The sequence below is a fragment of the Aphelocoma coerulescens genome, chromosome 7 (genome assembly GCF_041296385.1).
Source record: "Aphelocoma coerulescens isolate FSJ_1873_10779 chromosome 7, UR_Acoe_1.0, whole genome shotgun sequence".
Lineage (NCBI taxonomy): Eukaryota > Metazoa > Chordata > Aves > Passeriformes > Corvidae > Aphelocoma > Aphelocoma coerulescens.
In genome coordinates, this window is record NC_091021.1 from 6,923,813 (window position 1) to 6,946,389 (window position 22,577).

A 22,577-nucleotide genomic window follows, 5' to 3' on the forward strand; every position below is an offset into this window, starting at 1 on the left:
GTAGGAGTGAAAAGACAGCTTAGTCAGTTAAGATCTGATCACGAAGGAAAGAGAGAATGTGTGTATGTTTTGCAAATCACAATGCAATGTCCTAATTGTTCTCTGAATCACAGATGGGCTTTTTCAAACGTGTGAGGCCACCTCAGGAAGAACAAGAAAGAGAACAACTGCAACCACATGAGAATGGGGAAGGAACATCAGAAGCTTAAGCAGAGTTTTATCTGTAAGACATTCTGAAATGTACACTTGCCTACATCTTGTTTACAAATACTGGCTTCCCCCTTAATGAGCAAACACTCATGAGAGCAGAGCAGCTGGCCTTGGAAGCCATCAGCTTGTGCAAAACAAGGGCAATACACTTAAATCCTCCCTTCTGTATTAACGCCGTTCCTACTGCCACTAACGCATCCGCACTGACCGTGTGAGAAACTCAAGTAAGAGTCATGCTGGGATTTTGCTTACTGGGATACAGGAAACATCATCTTTTCTGATTCATGTACTGACTCTCCATGAATTGCTATGCAGATTCTGCATTTGCTCTTGGAGCCAACAGCTTCCAGAGGTGCTTGCTGGGTTACACGTTTAGTTTCAGTTGTTTGTGTTAGAGTACACTACATTTCATTGCCTGGCTCTTGAAAGTCAGTTGCACAAAAAAAAATGAATGTAGCTTATTTTACAGTACTGAAGAATGTTCTTTACCCATTAGCGCTGATGATAATTTTTTCTCCTGCTCAAGAAATAGGAAATATTCAGTGGAATCATTTACATGTGATACCTGTTCTGCACACCTGTTACCCTGCCTGCTCAGTCATCTGTCTTGTGGTTTCCCTCTAGACCTTACAAATACTGTTCTCCAGGTCCTGGGTCTTTTACTGTAGGGTTTGAGCCTACAAACACCAAGTGAGTGATAGAAATCTGGGGCTGATGTGCTTTCTGTGGGACTTGGGTAAAAGATTCAGGGCAAGATCCCAAGACTCTGCTGTGTATTTCCACAGAGCAGGATCCAGGTGTTTCAAAGTTCTTGGCAGTATAGATGCATCCATGTACTGCCAGGGCAAGATGCTGGGCTGTGGCTGCCAACAGACATGTCTGAGAAAACCCATGATGTCCACAAGTCAAACCTCCACAGGGTTTGAAGTGAAGGCTGTAAATTACTTGGATTGTATTTTGGTTTCTAGCAAAACACTGGAGGGAACACTGTGTGACAGGTTAAGTGGTGCACTGTAGGGAAGCTGTTAATCCTCACTTTCTCTGGTTGACCATGCCCAGGTGCAGGATGGAGTGACACAGGGGCTGTTTAAACTAGGGTCTCTGCCAGCCACATCCATGGATCTGGATCATGGATCTAAAGTACACCAGTACTATAGCCACACTCACACCTCACTCACCTCCTGCCCTGAGAGAACAATGAGTCAAATGAAGCAGAGAAGAGCTGGCAGTGCAAAAGGGTTCAAAAAGTAAAGGTTGATTTGGCTTGTTTCATTTCACCCATTCATTGTCTCATTGGCTTGTTGCATTTGATTCATTCATTGTTTCAGTCCCTGCATGTTTCATTGCACAAGACATTTCCTTGCACAAGACATTTCATTATGTTCAATACATTTCATTACCAGAACAGACACTAAGTATTTTGTTTCACTGTTGTTGTTTAAACATACCAAAAGGTCAGTGGTTTAAAGCCACCAGTTTACATCACTCTCAGCTTATTTCTCTCACCACTGGTGTAGTAACATGAAGCTTCTGACACTGATTGACACGAGAGCATTTTCTATGCATTTCAGTAGACAAGTAACTGCAAATCAGGAGGTTGTTCAGCTTGCAAACACAGCTAACTGTGTTGCACAGATCCTAGAGTGGACATACTTAAACTATTACTAACATGCCTTCTATGAGATGTGTTTATTCTCTTTTCCAAAAAGGGAATAAATTACAGTATAAACTCCCTGTATACAGCCAGGCACACAAAGGAAGACTTCTACTGTACTTACAGCAGTGAGATTTCAATGTAGACAAGCTCTTAAAGGGGCAAAAGCTCTGGTTTGATTTTGTACCTTGGGGTTTTTGTTCACATCTGCATCGCCTCCATACATACAGCAGTGCCCACTAAACCCAGAATTTTCTGAAATGAGCAATTTGTTTCAACTCTTATTTCTGCATCCTTTCAGAGATTTAAAATCCACCAGTGGCTTTTGTTGTTAAGTCCATTCTTACTCACTGATCCATGATGGCATCCGAGTCCTTAAGGAAGACAACACAGAGTCTGGGGGGACCAGTATGTTCACCAGATATAGGCTTGCATATTTATCCATTTACATGGGTTTGGTTTAGACAGTTGGTTTAGATAAAATTAGTTTACATGAAAGGGTATAGGGCATAATTCCTCTTTCACTGAATTTTTAAGGTCTTCAGTGTGGCCAATGTTTTATTTTTGTCTTTATTTTTAGTATTGTTACTAGTAATGTAGTAGAGAATCAGGAGTCAGGCTTTGATCCTGGCCTCAAAATGTGACTTTGATAGAACAGCATTTTCAGTAACTTACATGGGCTTGTGGTTCACATACTTTGTCAGCTGATTATCTATGTGCAAGAAGATTGGTTTTACCCAGTCTTAATCTTAGTAGGGTAAGAGGTTTAAGAGACTGACAGACAGATTATAGCTCTAATTCTTACATGTGTGCTTTCATTACATGTACACTCCATGGTGACTTGAAATTTGTTAGACTACTTGCATGTGTAGGCGTTAGTAGATGAAAAAGAGTATATTAAAAAAGCATGGTCAAGATCCCTCCTGCTCACGTGGATGGGATACCATAGCATTGTTAATGTCAGTGCTAACTGCATCTTAATTATACTGTGGCAACTGGAAGCTCTCATTTTGCTGATTTTCAGGATAAGAAGGTACATTTTATTGGTACAACTACTGTAGCTATGGAAAGTATCTTCCATTTTTGAAGTTACATAAAGTAAGACTTATTTAAGGGATTTTTATTTCTTACCTTCTGCTGGAGAATGAAAGCAAATAAAAAGATATAAAAATAAAAGACCACAGTAGCATATGTAAATGGAGTATAGAGGTTACTTAGTGAGCATAGATGTAACACCTCAAAATTCAATTTAAAGTAACGTTTGTGTTTCAGGGAGATTCCAAACTGGAAATTTTCCTGAATGGGGGTGCAGGAAACTTTTGATAGCATGTTCTAGATTCAGGAATAAGATTCCAGATTATGTATGCACTTATGTCAGTATAAATTTCATAATGACTTACAGGCATTGATGTATTCTTACAGCAAGTACTGTAGAATGATGTTAAAGCTTTTAAAGAAACTTTAAAAAAGGTATTTCAGAATGAAATTAATGCCTTTGATTCAAAATTGCTGTGCATAAGATGCATACTGGGAGCATTTAAAAAATACAAGTACAGCAACAGAAAATTAGTCTTCTTTTGAGAGCTATGTTTCAGAAGCAGATTTTTTTATGACTATAAAATCAGCAGCTGTGTAATTATTTAGACAATAAAAACATTTTAAAAGAGCTATATCTTTTATAATGAAATATGAAATTATTTAAGTACTCCAGTTTGCAATTAATGCAGCATCTCATGATCAATATTGAAAAGTGACTTTTATTACAGAAAGCATATTATCTATATTTGACAATATTTAGAAAATGTAAAGTGAGGAGCCTAATATATAGGTTTACATTTGTTTCAAGAAACTATGAAATTGTGGAAATAGCTTTTGTTTAAGCATGATTGTAAAGTCAAATATGGGCTATATTTATCAATGTAATTTGAAATCTTTGAGGAAGTTTGCCAACATTGTCTGCCAAGTATCAGGTTTTTTCTGTTTTAAATCTTGATGTACATTGATCTCTAATTCACATAATGCTTGTGAAAACTTTAGAAAGTTTACTACATGTGCTCTTTCTTTATAAAACATTTATTCCAAGCAAAGGTTTTAAATATTTAGTTGTTTCTAAACTTGTGTCCATGCTTAAATAGTCTTAAAGGGTATTTTAAAAATACTTCAGCTATAATCAGCATGCTCTTGGTGATTTGAAGGAATCATGCTGCGCTTAGATTCTTGCAGCATTAGGGTTTGCTGTTGGTTACCCTGACAGAGCCCTGCACTATTTTTTCTTACACCCTCCCAGGCAGTCACAGAGCAGCATTACCCTGGTGAAAATCAAGGCAGTTTTTGTCTTTGGTCCAGAGTAACGTGACCCTTTGAATGTGATTCTTTGTGTTCAATGCTGCTGGCTGTTAATGAGTCAGAAAAAAAGTATTTTATTAAAGAAAAACAGGAATCCAAAAAATAAAAAAAAGTAGTGGCAGAGACCAGATGAGGCTTACAGCAAAGAGATGATTTTGGTTTGTTTCTGGGATGTGCAGAGCTGTTAGTGCTCTGCTGGCAGTGGCCCCTGTCACACTGGATGTCACAGGTGGGATCATGGTTATTGCTGAGCTCTGGTAACTCTCATGGGTGTGAGTGGAATCTGAGCTCTCTGGTACTGAATCTTTAGCCTTGAACCTCCATGTGCAATATAACATGGTCTGACTTGGTTCACTGCTGAGTCCTCTGCCTAGAAGGGCCTAAGAAGGGCCGTGGTGTTTGCTGGCTTAGAGTGGTCAGTATTTGTAAGGACATGAACAGAACCAGCGTGCCCAGTGGAGGTGATGAATTAGTGGTTTCGGAAGTCTTTGATCGCCCACATTGGGTGGAGCAGGATGTACCTCCTAAAGTGTGTCCAGTACTAACTCTGGGGTTCTTGAGAACTGCTACCACCTTCCTTAGGTCCATTGTGGAAGATTTGACTAGAGGCTGTACAAAAATGGGGTTGAGTCTGTAGTACTACTACTGTTTCATGTGATGGTGGTATTTAGGTCTATTTTTTTCCAATGTGTAGAATTTTAACATAACACAGGAAAACTAGCCTGTCATGCAATGACTTCTCCAAATATGCTGCATTAAAGGTGAATAACTTGACCCTTGGGTTTTGCAAAGTAATGAAAGATTTAATGTAGTATTTGCATCTTCATAAAACTTTTACAGGTTTTGCTTTTCTAGTCTGTGAAGGAAACCTGTATTTGCTATAATACAAATGTGCTGAACATGTAATGTTTTATTTCTTTGTAATGGAATTTTTTGGCCTTTTTTTGTGTTTGCTCGTGCATTAAATCAGTAGAGCATTATTTGCACAAGCAGAAAATTAACGTACTAACGAGAGTGCTTCATTTTATGTTTCTTTGTCATGCAGTAAATACTTGCAGCATAAATGGGAATATTTTCAGTTACTATGAATTTGTTTCAAAGGTCTTCGGTACATTTAAAGAGAGCAATATACATTTAAAGTCACCTTATTTTGTATTAAATTATAAATTGTGCAACAAAATGGGTATTGTGGCCCAGTAATTTTGTACTGATATGAAGTATATAGCTATTAAAGCTATGGTTTGCTTTTCAACTCATTCTTTTCATTCTAATGCAAATTTGAGTGTTTTTATTAGGTTGTATTTTTCTATGTATATATACAATTTCAAAATACTATGATTGGGTAAACTGAAAAATGTAAGTATTGATTTGATTCTGATATTTAGAATTTTGGAATAAAATACCTCTTAATCAACAGGGATTCTGTCATAGGTTTGTTTTTGTTTTTTTTCTTAGGTGTGTTTTTTTAAATGCATTTAATTCACCAGAAAATGTTTCATAGTATATGTTTGTACTCCACAGTTGTGTGCTAAATTCAGAAACATCACATTTACACAATTTTTACATTCTCGCCTCAAGTGGCACATGTTAACCTTGAGTCAAAAAATTTTGTAATCACAAGGAAGGAAAAGGATCTAGTCACAGACTATATTCTGCCACCAGAAAACTGCTTTCCAACAGAAATTCCTACGTACCAGAAATAAATATTTTAGATTTTATAGCTGCCACATTGCTGTAGAAAATGGTGACATCTTGACCTTTGGTTAGAAAAATTCTCAAAGAGCTGGAGTTTCTTTTCTTGTTGTAGCATTAGTCTAATTTTATCTCAGTGTTACATTTTTTCTGATTACCAGTCATGCTCACCTGTGTGAGTGGGGTGACAGTAATATTTTGTGTCACAATAAAGGCATCCGTGTGTCTGTTTCATTGATAAAACATACAAGGAGAGGTAAATGTTAGTGCTTGTGAACACTTTCGAAAAACTCCAAACCAGGGAGTTCCCTGACTTGCTAGCAGAGAATTTGTTAACCTAAAGAAAATAGTAATAAAGGACATGGAAAAGATGAAAAACTGATATTTGTGGTTTAATTAACAGCTTCACTGATCTCACAGTAGCTGCACCTAATGTGTGTAAGAAACATGACAGCAGCAGTCAGAACATGGCTTTTAACGTTTGTTCAATACACCCTGCAGCCAACACAGGCCTAGTTCTTGTTAAATAAGATACCTGCAGCTAGATAGCAGCACAGCGATCACTGCATCTGCCTAGCTGTTCCAAGTTAATGTATTATTATTGAGAAATTAGTGACAGCAGCTGTCTCGTTACAGGAACAAGGCAACAGAGTCATTTTTCAAACTCCCATCTTACGGTATAGCTGCCCCAGATAAAATGATGGTCCTTGTCTTAAGGTAATTTGTATTTGCACAACTCCACTGGAGCTATGCTGCTGTACTTTGACTCTTTGCACACCTGAATGATACTTTATTGTGTGCTTTGATCATTAGTTAGTTTGTAAATGAATTGCTAATACATTAATACTTTATTGCATATTAGTACATTAATATTTTTAAATCGCTGGTTCAGGCATTCTCAAGAACATGGTGAACAATTGAAAATACTTTTTCAAAGAATTTATATGAACTTCTTGTCAATTTATTGTCTGATATTCATAAAGAATTAGGGTTAGTGCTGTCAGCTGCCCATCTTCTCACAATGTATTTCACAATCACTCTGTTCTGCTGCATCTTTCTGATGAAAAACCTTTTGAAAGTTTGGTGCTGAATTATCACCCCTCTTGACAAACATACAGGACATGCTAAGACTGAGTTTACAGGACAAAAAAGCACAACACAGACCTCGAAAATGTGAGAAGCAAAAGAATATTGACAGTAAAATACCCCATTCCTAGTGTTGATAATTTCAATGCAGACCAGGCCTGTGTTGTACTGCTTTTGAGAGAGTTTTGTAGAATCCATATAGACTGACATTTCTGTGTCATTTGTGCACACATTTTCAGCCCTGCCAGAACAGCAGATGCCATGTTCAGTGGTTAATGACAATGGTTGTAATTTTAGTTTGAAGAGTCTGTAGCAACCTTTAGAGACTGCAGGAGGTACTGCTGGACACAATTCCTCAAGGAAGTACTCATAAAGTTGAAATTAGTTACTACCAGCTTCCATCTCTTCAAAGCAAATTTGTTTAAGAAGACATAATCCTGACTGTGATTATATTTTTGCTGAAATTAATGTTATTATGTACTCTAATATTTCTTAATAATTTCTCTAAATGTAGTACAGACAATTAATTTCCACGTGTGTGATTCCCCTTTTGGAGCCATTTTCAAGAGAGCTTTTATCATACATTTAATCTTGGGGATTTTTTTTCCCCCAGAACTTTATAAATGAATAATTGTGCATATTCACATCATCAGCATTAATTTAAAATGTTCCATCTGCCGAGTTGGTTCAACTGTTCGTCTCCAAATAATTTATATCCTGTTAAAAGCTCATGCCTACAAACATTTGGAAATGAATGTGTGATCCATCCTTTCTCAATGCCACACCCTCAGTCACCAGACAAATCCATGAACGAAGGAAGCTCACAGTCATAGCAAGTTTTCTCTAGGCCCCTTTCTTCCACCTGAGACCACACACAGTTGCAGGGAATCCAGAATGAATTCAGCCCTAAGAGCGGCTGTGCAGGAACAGCCTCTTTTCCTTTGCAGTGCCCACATAAAAGGTTGAAATAGGAAGCTGGGTGAGAGGATGTTAATTAAGCAAATAGGCACTGAGCGTGTCTGCTGAACTAAAAAGAGAATTTGTTTTCTTTATGAGCTGCTGGAGGAGTTTCACATCAAATAAATGATTGTTTTATTTGTATGGCTCTTGTGCTCCTTTGCTTTCTTTCAAGCAAGATCCTGTCAAATGAAATCAGGTTTTCATGGCACAGGTTTTTTTGGTGATGATGAAAAAAGAGATTGACAATAAAGGAAAGCTTTATTGTGGTTCTGTGAAAGGTTGAGAAGTACCTGCTGAGGAGGATGTGGCATTTCCCACTGCAGCATTACCCTGCAAGCAGTGACTGTTCCAAAATGGTACCAATGAACTATCAGCAACTGCAATAAAGAAAATACAATTTGCCTGTGTCAATCCCAAATCTATTTCAAGTCATTGTTAATGGCAGTGAATTAATTACATTGTACTATATAGAATGGCACTAAGGCATAAGGGAAAATATATTAGATTTTCTTCAGATTTTATAAGAGACATGTTGAAAATATGCACAGTAACCTCTCAGCTCTTCATTTCAGGATGGGGAAATTTACATCCCACTATAGTTTGTAACTCTATTCCTCTGTTTCTGCTTCAATGAAGAAATTTTATGTGATCTGAAAACTACATGATTTGGCCTGGTATGTTATAGTGTCTAAAATAAATCTTTTATTTGGCTGATCTTTGTTTTGTTAAAAGGCAATTCAAGTGATTTTGTACTTTTCAAAGAAGTTTCTATTCACTATTTCAACGTACACTGAAAATTTAATATTATCCTGTTCTGTAAGTTCTTACAGTGAATGGGGTGTTGGCCTCACTGAAATCACGGCATGGGCACGCTCATGCACCCCAGTGTGAGATCCCTGTGAGGTGATCCCATTGTGTGCTCAGCTCTCAGCCATGCAGGTGGCTGCCTGCTCTGGGTCAGTTTGATTTGTCTGGATGTGCTGCCTTTCCTCAGGTTTTGGGGGTTTTTTTTCAGCCTTATCTGCTGTGAACAACTGCAGTGGTTTTTCCATTATCTCCGCCTGGGCTGTGTCTGAACATCCAGCTCCCTCAGCCCCTCCTCACCAGGCCTGTGCTCCAGTCACTGTGACACTCTTCAAAACAACATTAGTATCTCCTAAAGCTTTGATTCTACACACTGGCATCTCTCTGCCTTATGTACATGTTTACTCCTATTAGCAGTTCCTGATATCAAACAACTGATAAACAATATAGAGAATAAAAATTTTTAGCTCTCCTGAACATGTTTTTTAGACTTAAGGAGGCACATAAGTAAAATTTGAATGCATGTACATGTGTGAACGTGAGTCCAGAGAAGGGCAGCAGAGCTGGGGAAGGGGCTGGAGCACAAGTGAGGTGAGGAGCAGCTGAGGGACCTGGGCGTGTTTATTCTGGAGAAAAGGAGGCTCAGGGGAGACCTTATCGCTCTCTACAACCCCCTGACAGGAGGGTGCAGCCAGGAGCGGGGAGGGGGGGGACTCTGCTCCCAAGCAATCAGTGACAGGACGAGAGGACACAGTCTTAAGCTGTGCCAGGGGAGGTTTAGGTTGGATCTTAGGCAAAGTTTCTCTCACAGAAAAGGTGATTAGACATTGGAACGGGCTGCTCAGGGAGATGGTGGAGTCACCGTCCCTGCAGGTGTTTCAGGAAAGACGGGACGTGGCACTCAGTGTCATGGTCTGGTTGACAAGGTGGTGTTGGGTCCCAGGTCGGACCCGACGACTTCGGAGGTCTTTTCCAGCCCAATCGATTTCGTGGTTCTGTGAATGTGATTCGGTGATTCCGTGGCTGCCAGAGCGAGGGCGATGTTGGGGTTGCCCCGGGCAGCGCGGCCCCGGAACGCGCTCCGGCACTGCCGGCGACAAGTGCCGGGGGGCGACGCGAGCGCTGCCGCCTCGCAGGGACGCTGTCCCCCGGCACCTCCGGGAGGTGGTCCCGCTCCGCCCCGCCCCAGCCCCGCCCCAGCCCCGCCCCGGCACGTCCGTGGGCGGGCGGGCGCTGCCGCCGCAGAGCCGCCGCCGGGGCCGCGGGTGCGGAGCGCTGCGCCGGCCTCCCGCAATATGCCTCCGCTGCCCTCGGGCTGCTCGCCATGCCGGGCACCTGCGAGCGCCTCTCCCCGCTGCTCCCGGGGCTGGCGGCCGCGCTGCTGCCGCTGCTGGTGATGCTGATGCTGGGGCGGCCGCCCCCCGCCGCCGCCGCCGCCACCCGCCCGCAGCAGCAGCGAGCGGCGCTGCCCGGGGGCGCCCCCGCCGCGGCACCAGGTACCGACCCTCCCCTGCACCCACCTCCCCTGCGGGATGGCTCCGCTCTCCCCCGGCCTCTGCTCGCCCGGGGAACCCCGGCGTTTGCGCCGTGCGGGCAGCGGTCCCGGACTCGAAAATGAGCGGCTGCGGTTTGGCTGGAGCGGGATCCATGTTTGGAGCCCGCGGGTGTGCGCGCGGCCGCGCCGGGATGTGGCCGGGATGGCCGGGAGCGCCCCGGGGAACGGGCACTGACCTGCACGGCGGTGCGCCCTCGGGCGCCCGGAGCGTGGCCTTGGGTAGCGGGGCTCCAGGGGTTCCTGTTGGCTGGCAGGAATCGCCACAGGGAGATAGCCGAGCGTCCATGGAATATAAATATATATGTCATAGACACGTATTTATTTCTGTATATATTTGTATCACTTTAAAAATAAACCAGCTGATTCGTGTGCGAGCATCTTGAGCCTGTCAAATGCGTGATGGGGCTGATGAGCTCGTTAGTTTTTGCATCCCCTCTGCAGTATGGATGATACATTGCTTATCCAAGACCACAAAAATAATGTGCTTATTTCAGCTTCAGGCCTTAGTTTTGCAGTCAAATATTTGAGGGTACCTCTTTGCAGAACCAGAGTAAATGATAAGGTGTCTGTACTGTCATCTAGTTTAAAAAAAAATATGTGTAAAGTCTGAAGTTTAGTGGCTCAAATGATGATAAACTCAGCATCAGTATTTTTCTTGACATACTGCCTTTCACCAAAGAATTTCAAGATGGTTTCAAACATGAATTATTTAAGACCTTTTAACACCAAGGCTCCTTTTCGGCATATCACTGGAACATATGTTTCATTTTTAGCATATAGGCATGCTTCTGCTTCCAGTTGACTTCAGGAAGGTATAAAATGTGCTTAGTTTTAGGCAGATGGTTAATATTTTCCTGAATTGAAGCCAATTTACAAAGCTGCCGAAGTATATTTGTTAATTAGGAAAGCAAAGATATTAAATTACAGTATTTGCTTGCAACTTCAAGGTGTAGAACAAGTAACTAGATTTGGTAGAATATGAACAGAGTCCTAAATTTTTCCTTATACACTCTTAAAATGCCTTGATTTGCTCTTTAGGTCTTCTTTGTGGGGATTTGTGTTTGTGTTTTTCATTATTTTCCAAACACTAAAACTGTAGCTAGCGTTTTGAAGAAGGGCATTTGATGAACATCGTGGTCCTTGTTTTTCATTTTCACTGATGATTTTTCATTAGTTTGTTTCATATCATACTTTTAGTAGAATACACCATTAATCACCATCAAACACCACTTAAAAGGCATTGGCAGCATTTCTGACTTGGGCAGTGAACATTTTGCTCATTAAAAATTGAGTGGGAAAAAAAAAAAAAAAAAGGACAGTTTTTCTAATTCAATGGTCCTCTTTGGTTTCAGGTATTGATTTCTTTTCAAGAAGCTCTGTTACCTTATCTCCTTCAGCCCTGGCCAAGGTCTTTGTTGGTATCTAACATTTTGATGCCTGTTCTGTTGGCTTGCTGTTGTTGTTGCAGACTCACATGCCCAGTTCTTGCTGCTTTCTTTTATTTGCTTATATGGCATCATGGGTTCTGAGGTATGAGAGTCCAGAAAGTGTCTTCTAGTCCACAGCTTTCGTAATCAGTAGCAATTTCTGAATGTTAAAAATTATCATTTGAGTTGGTTGTCAGCATTTGTTTACATTATGCTTAAATACAGTTAAGATTTATTTCACTTGTTGGCTGGATTTCTAAATGATCTTGATTAATTTTTTTGTCTATAAAAACTGAAAAAAAACAATGGTGGACTTTGAAAAAAATAAGCTGGTTACTGCTCTGAAACTTTCCTTATTCTGAAGAAGCTACTAAGCACCTTTGTTTTTCTGCATGGTATTTCAGTAAAGCATGTAAGTAATTTTTGCTTTATTGAAATTTTTCACATTTTTTAAAAGGAGAATGTGACTCCAGATGTATATTTAATGGATACTAATGTCTTTTATGTTAAATTATCATTTGATGGTTTACAGCTGACAGGTAGGCAGGATAAATGGCTGCTGCCTTTCCAGCAGAAGACTGGCAGCAGAGCAATCCCTCAGGGCAATACTCTGGAGAGGCCACTCCTGCAGCTGCAGGTCCTGCGCTGGGAACTGCCAGGCAGGCAGCGGCTTCTGCAAGTGAGGAGGAGTCTGGCTGAATTTAGGTTTGTGCAGTGTGTTTGTGATCCCAGTGCTGCTACAGCAAAGGAGGCTTATCCTCCCTGGCGAGGGAGGGTGCAGAGCTGGGGCTGGAGTTCACAACCTGCTGTCACTTGACGTTTGTTCCTGTATCGATGGCCCTGTTCTGTCGAAGCTCATTATACTGTTTTACAGATCAATTCCCTCCTGGATTAACTGACTTCTGCCAGTGTAATTATTGTGCTGTCTGAGGAGAGATGCTGAAGTCAGCACAGCTGTGTGTAGTGTCTGGAGTGCACACTCTGTGGTGACATGGAAGTGCAGTGGTGAGAAAGTAGTGGCACATTGTGACTGAGAAGGGTTTTTTGTTCATCTCTTTCTGTTTCCCTAGGAACAACAGCAAACTTACCACTGCCAAGAGAAATAAGTGAATTCTTTAACAAGGCAGAGAACACATACAAGAGGCACCCTGTTCATGGAGTTATTCTGACTCGTCTTATCTAACAGATACAGGCATTCTTTGAAATTAAAAAAGAAAATTAAAAAATTGGAGAGAGAGAGACAGGCCTCTCTGGTTAGGGTGGTGATTGCTGGAGTGGAGAACCTGCCTTGGTTCTTCCTTATTCATAGTGATTTTTTGCATTTTCCGTGTAGCAGTTTAGAAATCTGGGCTCTGGTGTGCAGGAGCAATTGAAGAGAAGCCGCTGGGAGCTTCAGATATTCATCATTGAGGTCAGCGGGCTTGAGGCCAGAATTCAGTGAATTATAGTCCTGGCTCAGATCCAGGCAAATCTGGTTTTCTTTTCCATTTTCCCTTTTCTTTATCTTTATTGAGGTGCGTTCTTTATGGGAGCTGAGGGTTATGTTCTTTAATTCTCATGAGACTTGGGATATCCTGATGTGGGGCATTGTTTTCTCTTTATAATGCAGATATTGTGCTATAAATAGAGCAGAGACCACTAATTGAATAAGTGATAGTTATCTGCATCAGCTCTGTGGCAGATCTGACATGTACTGAATGAACAACATGCTTTGCAGAAAAAGCAGCTGTGTCAGTGGAAGCTGTCACTTTACATGGGGTGACATACAGCATCTTCACATTGGAGGTTTTTTACCATGTTGAGATGTTAAATTAGACTTGAAACATGTTTTAAAATAGGTGTTTTTTTCAAGTGTGGGTAGTCCCTCTACCTTTTGTAATCCCAGCATGAACAAGAAAAACCTTGCCATGTTTTTTTTATAGACCATGACCAATCTGCCCCGCATTCCAGAATTCAAGGAAAAAGGAGTTTATTTTGCTTTGGTATATTTCCTTTTTTTAGGCAGATGGCTTTGCATGCGATGGGGAGATTAGCTTGGTTCTGTAGGGTGAAATTCAAAAGCTGTAGCAGCTAACAGTGGTGCTGAACAAAGGAGAGGGGGGAGTTGGAATTGCTGTGTGCATTTATTTGTTAATACACAAACCCCTGTTTGTTGAGACAGATGATGTAAATACGTTGACAAACCCAGAAGAAAATTAGAGATTACTTTTTTTACCTGCTGGAGACAAGTACACTGCCTGGATGCTGCTTGTGGAATTTAGTTCTGAGCCCATTTCTCAGTACTGTCTGCCTGCATGTGATGATGAGTGGCTGCCTGATATGAAGCCATGTTGTAGACAAGTCGTTTCCAGTTCAGACTTTTCTAAACTCCTTTGTATGTTGTCTTATTCTTCCTGACCATTCAAGAAGGAGGAAACTTTCTCATGCTTCCTTTTTATTTGAGATACTGAAAGAGAAATATTTCTCCAAAACAACGACGTGTGGACTTACTGCTTTTTTAATCGTGGTGTTCCATGTATTTTGCCGTAGAATATTTTTCCTAATGACTTGTAATTTTGTGCACAGTAGTTGATACTTAGGTATTTAGACTAGCATTTGGTTATCTCATTATGTTTATCTGGGTTTGAATTTGAGCAATAATACATAATAATGCACTTAAAAAACCCCATGGTGTAGTGTGACTGGCTTTTTTGTCACTTGATGGAACAATCTTTATGGTTTACTGTCTCCAAAGTCACTGGATTGGGGATTAGTATGGCAGGATTAAATCCGGTTTTGTTTTGGAGCTTTTGTTGCAGTCAGATACCCCAAGAAAATGAGTGAGGAATTAAAAGCTGTGTGGGAGATTCTTTAGCATTCCAGTAAGGAAGGGAATTCAGTCATTTTCATGGCTCAGTGATTATGTAGGATACAGTTCCTGCTCAAGAAGCCAGGGCTGTCTGAGTAGAGACTTCTGATCAGAACTGGCATTATTTATTTTGTACAAGCAGCAGCACAGCCCTCTTTTCCTGTAGATGCTGGAATGTAACTGGTGTCAGGGAAAAAGTTTCTTTTCAAGTTAGAAGTGTTACATGCACACCCCAGCCAAAAGGTTTAGTGCAAGCAGCTAACTCCACCTATAGAAATAAGCTCAGAAAATGGCTTTTGATTTGCTGTTCATTTTTGTCAGGATTCCCAGCCTTTGGTATTTATAATAATGGCTTCTCAGCTAGGTGAGAAAGAATGCAAGACTTAGACTTGTCCTGATTTATTGGAGATGATGTTCTTAAGAGTCTGAGCTGTTCTAAGACTTAGTAATGCAACAAAATATCAGCAAGGGCATTAGGACACTGAGAGGGGATAAAGCATCTGCAGTTTGAAATGGGAATGAATAAGGAAAAAGAAATATTCATAGATGCACCTGCTCCAGGATATAGGTCACTCAATTGCTAATACAGGAAAAAGTGGAGTTTGGGGTTTGTCGTGGTAAAGCACGCATGAAAAAAATATGCACTGTGTTTTTATTTCAGGAAGAGAATCTGCATAAACACAAGGGTACTGAGGAGTTCTGAAGAGTACGAGATCTCTCCTGAGCTGAAAGCTTCTTTTATTGAAGCCTGTAATACTTTATACAGCATCATGCTCTATATTTCAGAAAGCTAGATTTCAAGAAACTTGTCTTGATGGTAGCTTTCATTATAAAGAACTGAGAGAGACGTGTTTTAGCATTCATGGAATCAGGGCCCATGGTTACATGGTCAGAAGTGGCAGGAAACAACGGATAAATGATGGCAGGAACTGACACCTATTGCAAGGTGGTAGTTTTTGCAGTTCTTATTTGTTTTGCTAAAGTTTGCTTCTTGTCAGTCTGTTGGCAGAAAGTACACCATCAAAGGCCAATTGCTATGCAAAAACATTCACAGAATTACTATCAGGCTGAGAAAAAGGCAGGTTGAGAATTTGGAATGCAGCTGCTATCTGGGTCACTGGGGATCTGTAGCATGCTTTCTCTGTGAACTAGCTCAGTAGATGAAGTCTTTGAAGACACAGGCAAAGATCTGAGAGGAAAGTTTATTCAAAATAAACTTAATTCTTGGTGTGTCAGACTTAGCAAAACAGCACAGGTTACTTTGTTGTCTTGAAAGTTGCATATTTTTATATCACTGTATCCTTCTGTAATGAATAGGGACTTGAGGCACAATGTGACAGAGTAAATGTGTCCTCTTTATTACTCCTGATGTTGTGTCTCATTCCTAATTCATAGATTTTTGCATCTGGGGTGCTGTAGGAGCACCCAGGTTCTGTGATCAACAATTTCCCTTGAACCATCAGAGCTAGTGTACTCTCAAATAACTCTTCTGTGTTTAGTAGGTTGAAACCAGCAGGTCTAGTTCCTCCTGCCTAATCCTGGTTTGCCAGGGGTGTCCCAGCACAGCTCCTGTGTACTCCTAGCCTCCACCTTCCACACATGGCCTCAGGAAGTTGTATTCAACAGGCTGCAAAGCAGCTGTTACATTTCTTGCTTTGCTTCTCTGGCACTAGTTGTAGCAGAAAACACGAGGTTTGAGAACACTTTCCCTGCTAGCACACGTTTGAGGCGAGGATGTGAGTGTGCTCAGCTTCACAATCAGCAGTAGGGAAGTATATTTGCTGAGAGAACCTGTGCTAGGGAATTCGGGGTTAGAAAGTTGAAGAGAATGAATTCATCTTGCAGAGGTCCTTAAGCCCAGTGTTCAGTAGGGCAGATTTTACTCAAGATGTACTCAGTTGGAATAGGCATTCCAGATCCATTCAGGAGTAGAGCTGGGTTCCTGGAAAGGGGCAGTCTTTCCAAACTCTGAGCCTGCAGCACAGAGCACGTGCTGGTGCATCCCCACCACATCTCCCTTTCACAGCGACCACAGACACACGCTGTGCGGAGGGTAACCTTTGTGCAGTTTGCTGCCCTGTCGTTTTGAGGGGATTTGGGTCAGGAAGGGATGACTCTTAGATCTTCCATATGAGAGAGCACACATGGACTGTAGTGTGAACAGGTTCTTGTGACTAGAGCAGCATCAACAAGGATGGTCCTGTGTGTGGAAGACCCTCCAGAGCACCACGTACCTTAACACAGCTTCTCAGGCAGAATGCAGGGCAAATGTGTGGCACCAGCAGTTCTGTCCAGTAAAAAATCATATGCTGTGAACTTCACAAGCAGCTGTCAGTAGTTTGTAGAGGATGGGGAAAAAGCCTCCTCCTGTCTCAGGTTGAGCAGCTGCCCTAAATTTGGAAATTACTCTGTGTGCCCTCTGACTGTAAGCACATTGTGTGCATTCTTGTAAACACCATAGTGACAGGTCTGCAGCTCACGACACTTGCATGGCATCATCCTGGTGATGTGTGGCGTTGTCTGGTGTAGCTCCTGGAAGCCACCCTGTGTGCCCTGCTGGGGTGGGCAGGCCTGGGAGTGACGTTCTTGCCTGTCTGTGTGTGCATAAGCCCCCTAAGTCTCACCAAGGGCAGACATGAACCCTTATTCTTTCCCCTCAATTTCTTGTTCTTTATCTTCCCTGATTATGCTTCATCACATGGACTCATAGTCTCTGCTGTCTGAAAGGAATCAGACTTCAGGGCACAATTGTCACAATGTGGAAACGAGACCATTGAAGGAGATGGGTTACAGGGTCAGTTCCTGCTGCTGGACTTCCCACATGACCCTTTCTCCAGCATTCCACATTTAGTGTTGATAGTGCCAGGTACCTGAGAAACTGCAGTTCTACCGAGGGAAGAGGCAAGAGGTGGCCTCTCATTGAGATTACGTGAAATAAATTGTGGCTTGTGGTGGGTTAAAGAGCAAAAAAAAAATTTGTCCCTCTACCTTCTGATATTCCCTGTCCCATTTTGAAAAATCTTGTGGTTTTGGTGTGGGTCTTACCTGAACCAATGGCAGTTATGGCAAGTTAAGCTGCATGACAGCTGTGGTGGGGAATGTTGGGGGTTTTTGTGTGTGTTGAACATGATGCAGTGCTTGTAGGTGTGAGTGTGAGGCACATATTGAGCTGTGTGCATTAGGAGGTCATGAAGCAGAAGAACAGAGAGAATCTCAGAGCCACTTCAACATGTCCCCTGCACACTGTGGTTGAAAGCCATTACTGATGTGACCACTGCACCCCAAAAGTGCTCTCAGGTCTGTGGAGTTTCGTTCGATTAATGAGGGCTTCAGCCTGTGCCTCTGAGTGTTGGCTTGGGTGCTTTTACTAAACACAGTGTGGTTATAGGCAGATTAACTGGAGCACTAACTCATTATGATGCAGCTTATTTTGGAGGAAAAAGCTGAATTTAGGTGGGTTTTGTTTGTTTGGGTGTTTTTGTTCATTTGTTTCAGTGTGGTCCCTAATAGTTCATCTGCTTCTTCTGAAATGTTTTCTTGTATTTCACTTACTTTTATTTTTTTTTATTTCTCATGAATCTTTTACCTGTATTCAATGCTTGAACTTTCCCACTGGAGTGTGCATGTAGCTTTCAGGGTTTGTGTTGTAGGTTATTTTAGTTTCAGATCTGAGCAACCCTTTCAGTACTCAAACTGATTTTAGTTTCAGAATCATTGATATTACTGTTTTAATTTACTGCAAGTGTTATCGAGTAAGGCCATGCAAGATGAAGTATATCTTTTCACCCTATTTCCATAATGAAGCATGGAATTTGCATCAGGTTGTGAGCCCCAAATTATCATAGGATGGTGTACTCCTGGCAAAACTTTCAGACAGATTTGCTAAATGTATTAAGATTAGCAGCTGAAATAAACCAATCAAGTGAAGATGATACTTGTTAGTTTTATTTTCTGTGACTTGAGAGTAACTGAGGATCTGGAACCGGGTGGGTGTTCAGGCTGGAGGGACCATCAGAGGCATTCTTAAAGCAGGGTTGGCTCTGAATTCAGACCCGGGAGCTCTTTCCTGCCAGGCCATGAAAGGCTTCAAGATTGGGGAACGTCTCTGGGCAACCTATTCCAATGATTGTTTATCCTTAGAGAGAAAAGAAAATCCCTCAGGTCCAGTCAGATCTTTCCCTGCAGTTGGTGGCTGTTACCCTTCATTACCCTGCCCTGCATTTCGACAGAGCACTTGGCCCTTTATCCCTGGTAAATGCCTGGGTGTGGGAAGGCTGTTGTGTAGGGCCCCCAAAGCCTTTCCTTTGCGAGGTTAAACAAGGCTCAGGTCTTTCATGTGCTTTCCCCTAATGCATGCAGGTTGGAACAAAGTGGAGTTACACCCTCTGCTGCAGATTTGGGGCTGTTTCATAAATATGCATACAGTTGGCTCAGTCTGCTGAGATAGATAGCAGTGTGTAGCATGGTTATGAAACTTGGCAAGACACCAAATCTGTTTATTATTAATGACTCTCCATGGGCAAGGCTTCCAAAGGAAACTGATAGGAACATTCTCATGGAAGTTATTTTCTGTGAGGTAGCAAATCTGGTTGATGATTTGTATGTGCTAATGTGAGCTAAACTGGAGAGAAGGTCAGTGGTGTCAAGATATTTGAAAATATTGGCCATTTTGCTGGGATGAAGAAGGACATGCTTGCCCTCTCCACCTATTATAGAGTCTAATGGAATTATAAAAAGTTTTTCATGTAATTGTGGAAAACATTTTTCCTCTGTTTTGAAGCATTTCATTAAGTGACTGAACAGGAGCAATGAGTAGTTATATGTTGGGTAAATGCAGGATTTCAGTAGATTGTGGTTTTGGAACAATAAAAGCTGTTAATAACATGAATTGTGGCTTGTGATAAATATCACAGGAGCTTATTCCATTATTTCTGGGAGCAAAGGAGAAAACTTACTCTCACTGGGCTGCAGTAGAGATTTTCTTTGGATTACAGACGACTGATGTTGAGAAAATCCTCTAATTAAATTCAGCAGAATAGAGACCCAGGAAAACATTTGTGAGATCCTGCATAGTTTGGGTGCAGCATTGGGCAAAAGAATCTGTCATGCCTGTTTGCCTCTTAATTAGTTGTCAGGTTCCTTTCCCCCCTTTTGTGTTTTTTTGGGTGTTTCTTCTTAAGCACAGTAGAGAAAACCTGTCCCTCAACAAGTTTGCTGGATTCTTCAGCGTTCCATGGAGCAGATTGTCCCAGCAATACTTAAGTGCATTTGTTTCCCCCCAGTCCAGCTGGCACAATCTCAGAGGTGCTGAATGAATCTTGAGTATTTGGGGGGAAGAAGTAAGTGTTTACTGCCCCATTTTTAGCCTTGGTGTCAATAAAACCATTTCCATCGTCCTAGAAAGGTTTCCATGGTGCTAAGTTGTTTTCCAATTACTGCCTACAGTACTTGGGCCAGTTGCTGAGAAGGGAGAACTTGTTCGTGCTGGAGACAACACAGCTGGGGCTTCAGCTGGCTCCTGGAGCACTTCATCCAGTGAGGAGCTGTAGCCAGGCAGTAATGATTCCGAGCAGCAGGGGCTGAATCATTAATGTGTTCGGCACTGACACTTACCTGGATGGCATCCCTGGGTGCAGAGCAGTTACATTACTGTGGTGCAGTCTTGACTCCATTGTTTTGCTTTAGCCTGTGATCTGCTTTGACAGAACTTTCTTTTTTTTGAAACCTTTTTAAACTCTAAGGAATAAGACTTAAAATAAGTAGGAATCTGCAGTATTTTTTCTAGTACCTGATGTTGTATTCATTGTTATTTTGTGATTTTTGATAATTCACTTTATGAAACTCAACTTTAATAAAAATTTCTATATGAAAGAGACTGTAGCTTGTTGGGTACTCTTGTTGTGTTGCTGCAATATGGATTTCCTAATTCTTGTAATAAAAAAATCCCATTCCACAGGTACAGAGCTACCCTTAGGAAATGTTGTCCTGCAAACTTTAAATTCGATTTTCTCCATAAATGCCTTTATACCCTGGCCTTCTTCCGAGGGATTAGAGAATCTTTTCCTGCAGGTTAAAGATAGACATTGCTGGAGCATTACAAGTATCTTTCTTGAAGGAGTAGTATGAGATTTTGCAGCTTTAGGGGAAGAAAAGTATTTCCAGACAGGAGTAGTGACCAGTGTGTTATTGAAAAATATCTCTGAATGGAACAGTAAGTTGTCCTTTGCAATTAGTGAGTAACATGCCCTGATGTTTGAATTTCTGCTTTGTGGGGTGCATTATGCCATGGAGTCTGTGGATGTGTATCTGTCTTAGGGTTTCACAGCATTAAATGTCATGTTTGAACAGGTGCTACTTTGTTTTCCTGTGGTTTTATTTCCTCCTTCTGTCAAATTACGGGGTTGTTAAATCAAGGAAATTGCACAGGTTTTTTTCAGCTTATTCCAATCACAAGCCACCACTAGGAATTCCACAAGACAAATCCTGTACCTGACCCATCAAGATAAAAAAAAAATGAGATGATTCATGCTGCAAGGACACTGGAATATTCTTTCTGTCCAAGTGTATTGACTGTTAGAGGGCAGGTTTGACAAATCATTAGATTTGTCTATAAGAAATGGTCTCATTTTGTCAAGATGCTGCTGCTGACTGATTTATTTTTGCTGTTTAAATGATGGAGGTTTAATTGTAAAGTCCCTGAGTGGGAAATGCATGTTTTTGGCTTATCCTCTAATAGGCACTTCCCTGTTTTTCTTGAAGTTGTGTAATATAATGTGGGGTTTAAGACAGCATATTTAAAATAGAGTATTATGAAGATTTTAATATTTCCCATTCTACCTTTTTTCTCCAATATTCTATAACAAAGTGTCAATTTTTAATATTTTCATTCTGTGAACTCTAATGCAAGGTAAAATGATACTGGCAGTGATTTAAAAAAAAATGAAAGAGCAGCATTACAGGTTTAGTATTAGCCAGTAAGTAAACTGAAATGAAAAAAATAGCCTTGTAATGGCCTCTTAAATGTCTGGGCAAAGCTGTTTTATTTTGTACGTTTGAAGAGCTCTTGCTAGAATTTAGTTGCTCATTTTAATCTCTTTCACTTGCAAATTTATCTTAATTTGAAAGATTAGTTTTATTTAAGATTTTATTCTTGTAATATTAATAATTTATCTCACTTATCTCAAATTACAGAAGACGATATTTAAAATAAATGACTCCTAAATAATGAAGCTCTGCAGACTGCAGCATTTCATCTTGTCTGCTGCCTATCTCCCTTGCCCCAGGAAGGTGAATTTCTGCTTCAGTGTTCCATAGTAACCACAGCTCTGAGAACCAGGGTGGCTGATTCAACAAAATAGCAGCAAATCAAAATGCAAAGTTGCTATGGTAATTGTGATTCTCATAGGTTTGTTGTGTCCTGCGAGTTCTCATGTTCTGTCTAGGGTGATGAAACAGTCTGATTTTAATTTGTGAAGAAAGCATCTAATGGTGAAAAAACCATCCTGCAGCTCCTTACCAAATGAGCACCCTGCAGCAGTATATGCTATGCACTTAATATTATTCCAGTGAATTTTTAAATGACATATGTATGCCATGCAGTGTTTAAAGGAATACAGGAAAAAAATCCCATCTAACCTTCATGGCTGCTTTCCTGTATGAATTTCATGGCTCTCGCTTAGGTAGCCCATAAAAATATAGAATGGGGAATTTTCTTTCTATTTTCTATATCTTCCCAGGAGCACTTCAAAGTGCTTGGGAGTGTGTTCCCACTGGATAGGAGACTGAGTCGTTAGCAGCTTTATGGATTAGCCTGATGACATTCTGCTGCAGTTCTTACAAGCAGGATCATTCCAGGAAGGTGTTCATTGATTATGCAGCAGTAATCATTAGGGATACAGCCTATGATCATCTGGTTTATTTTATTGATTTTTGCAGGACCTTTATTTCATCAATATTTGGTTCCTATCAACATGTGTGGAATGATTGTCATGCTTA

The 22,577-nt window shown here is 41.0% G+C and overlaps 2 protein-coding genes across 2 annotated transcripts in view; both read left to right on the forward strand.

Annotated features, from left to right (window-relative positions):
• ITGAV (integrin subunit alpha V) overlaps window positions 1–5,702 on the forward strand; it is a 46,209-nt gene extending 40,507 nt beyond the window's left edge. The window contains exon 30 of the mRNA XM_069021916.1: window positions 114–5,702. Coding sequence (XP_068878017.1) covers window positions 114–209 — 96 coding nt within the window. The 3' untranslated portion in view covers window positions 210–5,702. The remainder of the gene's footprint in view (window positions 1–113) is intronic.
• Window positions 5,703–10,078: 4,376 nt separating this feature from the next.
• FAM171B (family with sequence similarity 171 member B) overlaps window positions 10,079–22,577 on the forward strand; it is a 37,415-nt gene continuing 24,916 nt past the window's right edge. Inside the window, exon 1 of the mRNA XM_069021917.1 lies at window positions 10,079–10,248. Within this exon, the coding sequence (XP_068878018.1) occupies window positions 10,149–10,248 (100 nt within the window). The 5' untranslated portion in view covers window positions 10,079–10,148. The remainder of the gene's footprint in view (window positions 10,249–22,577) is intronic.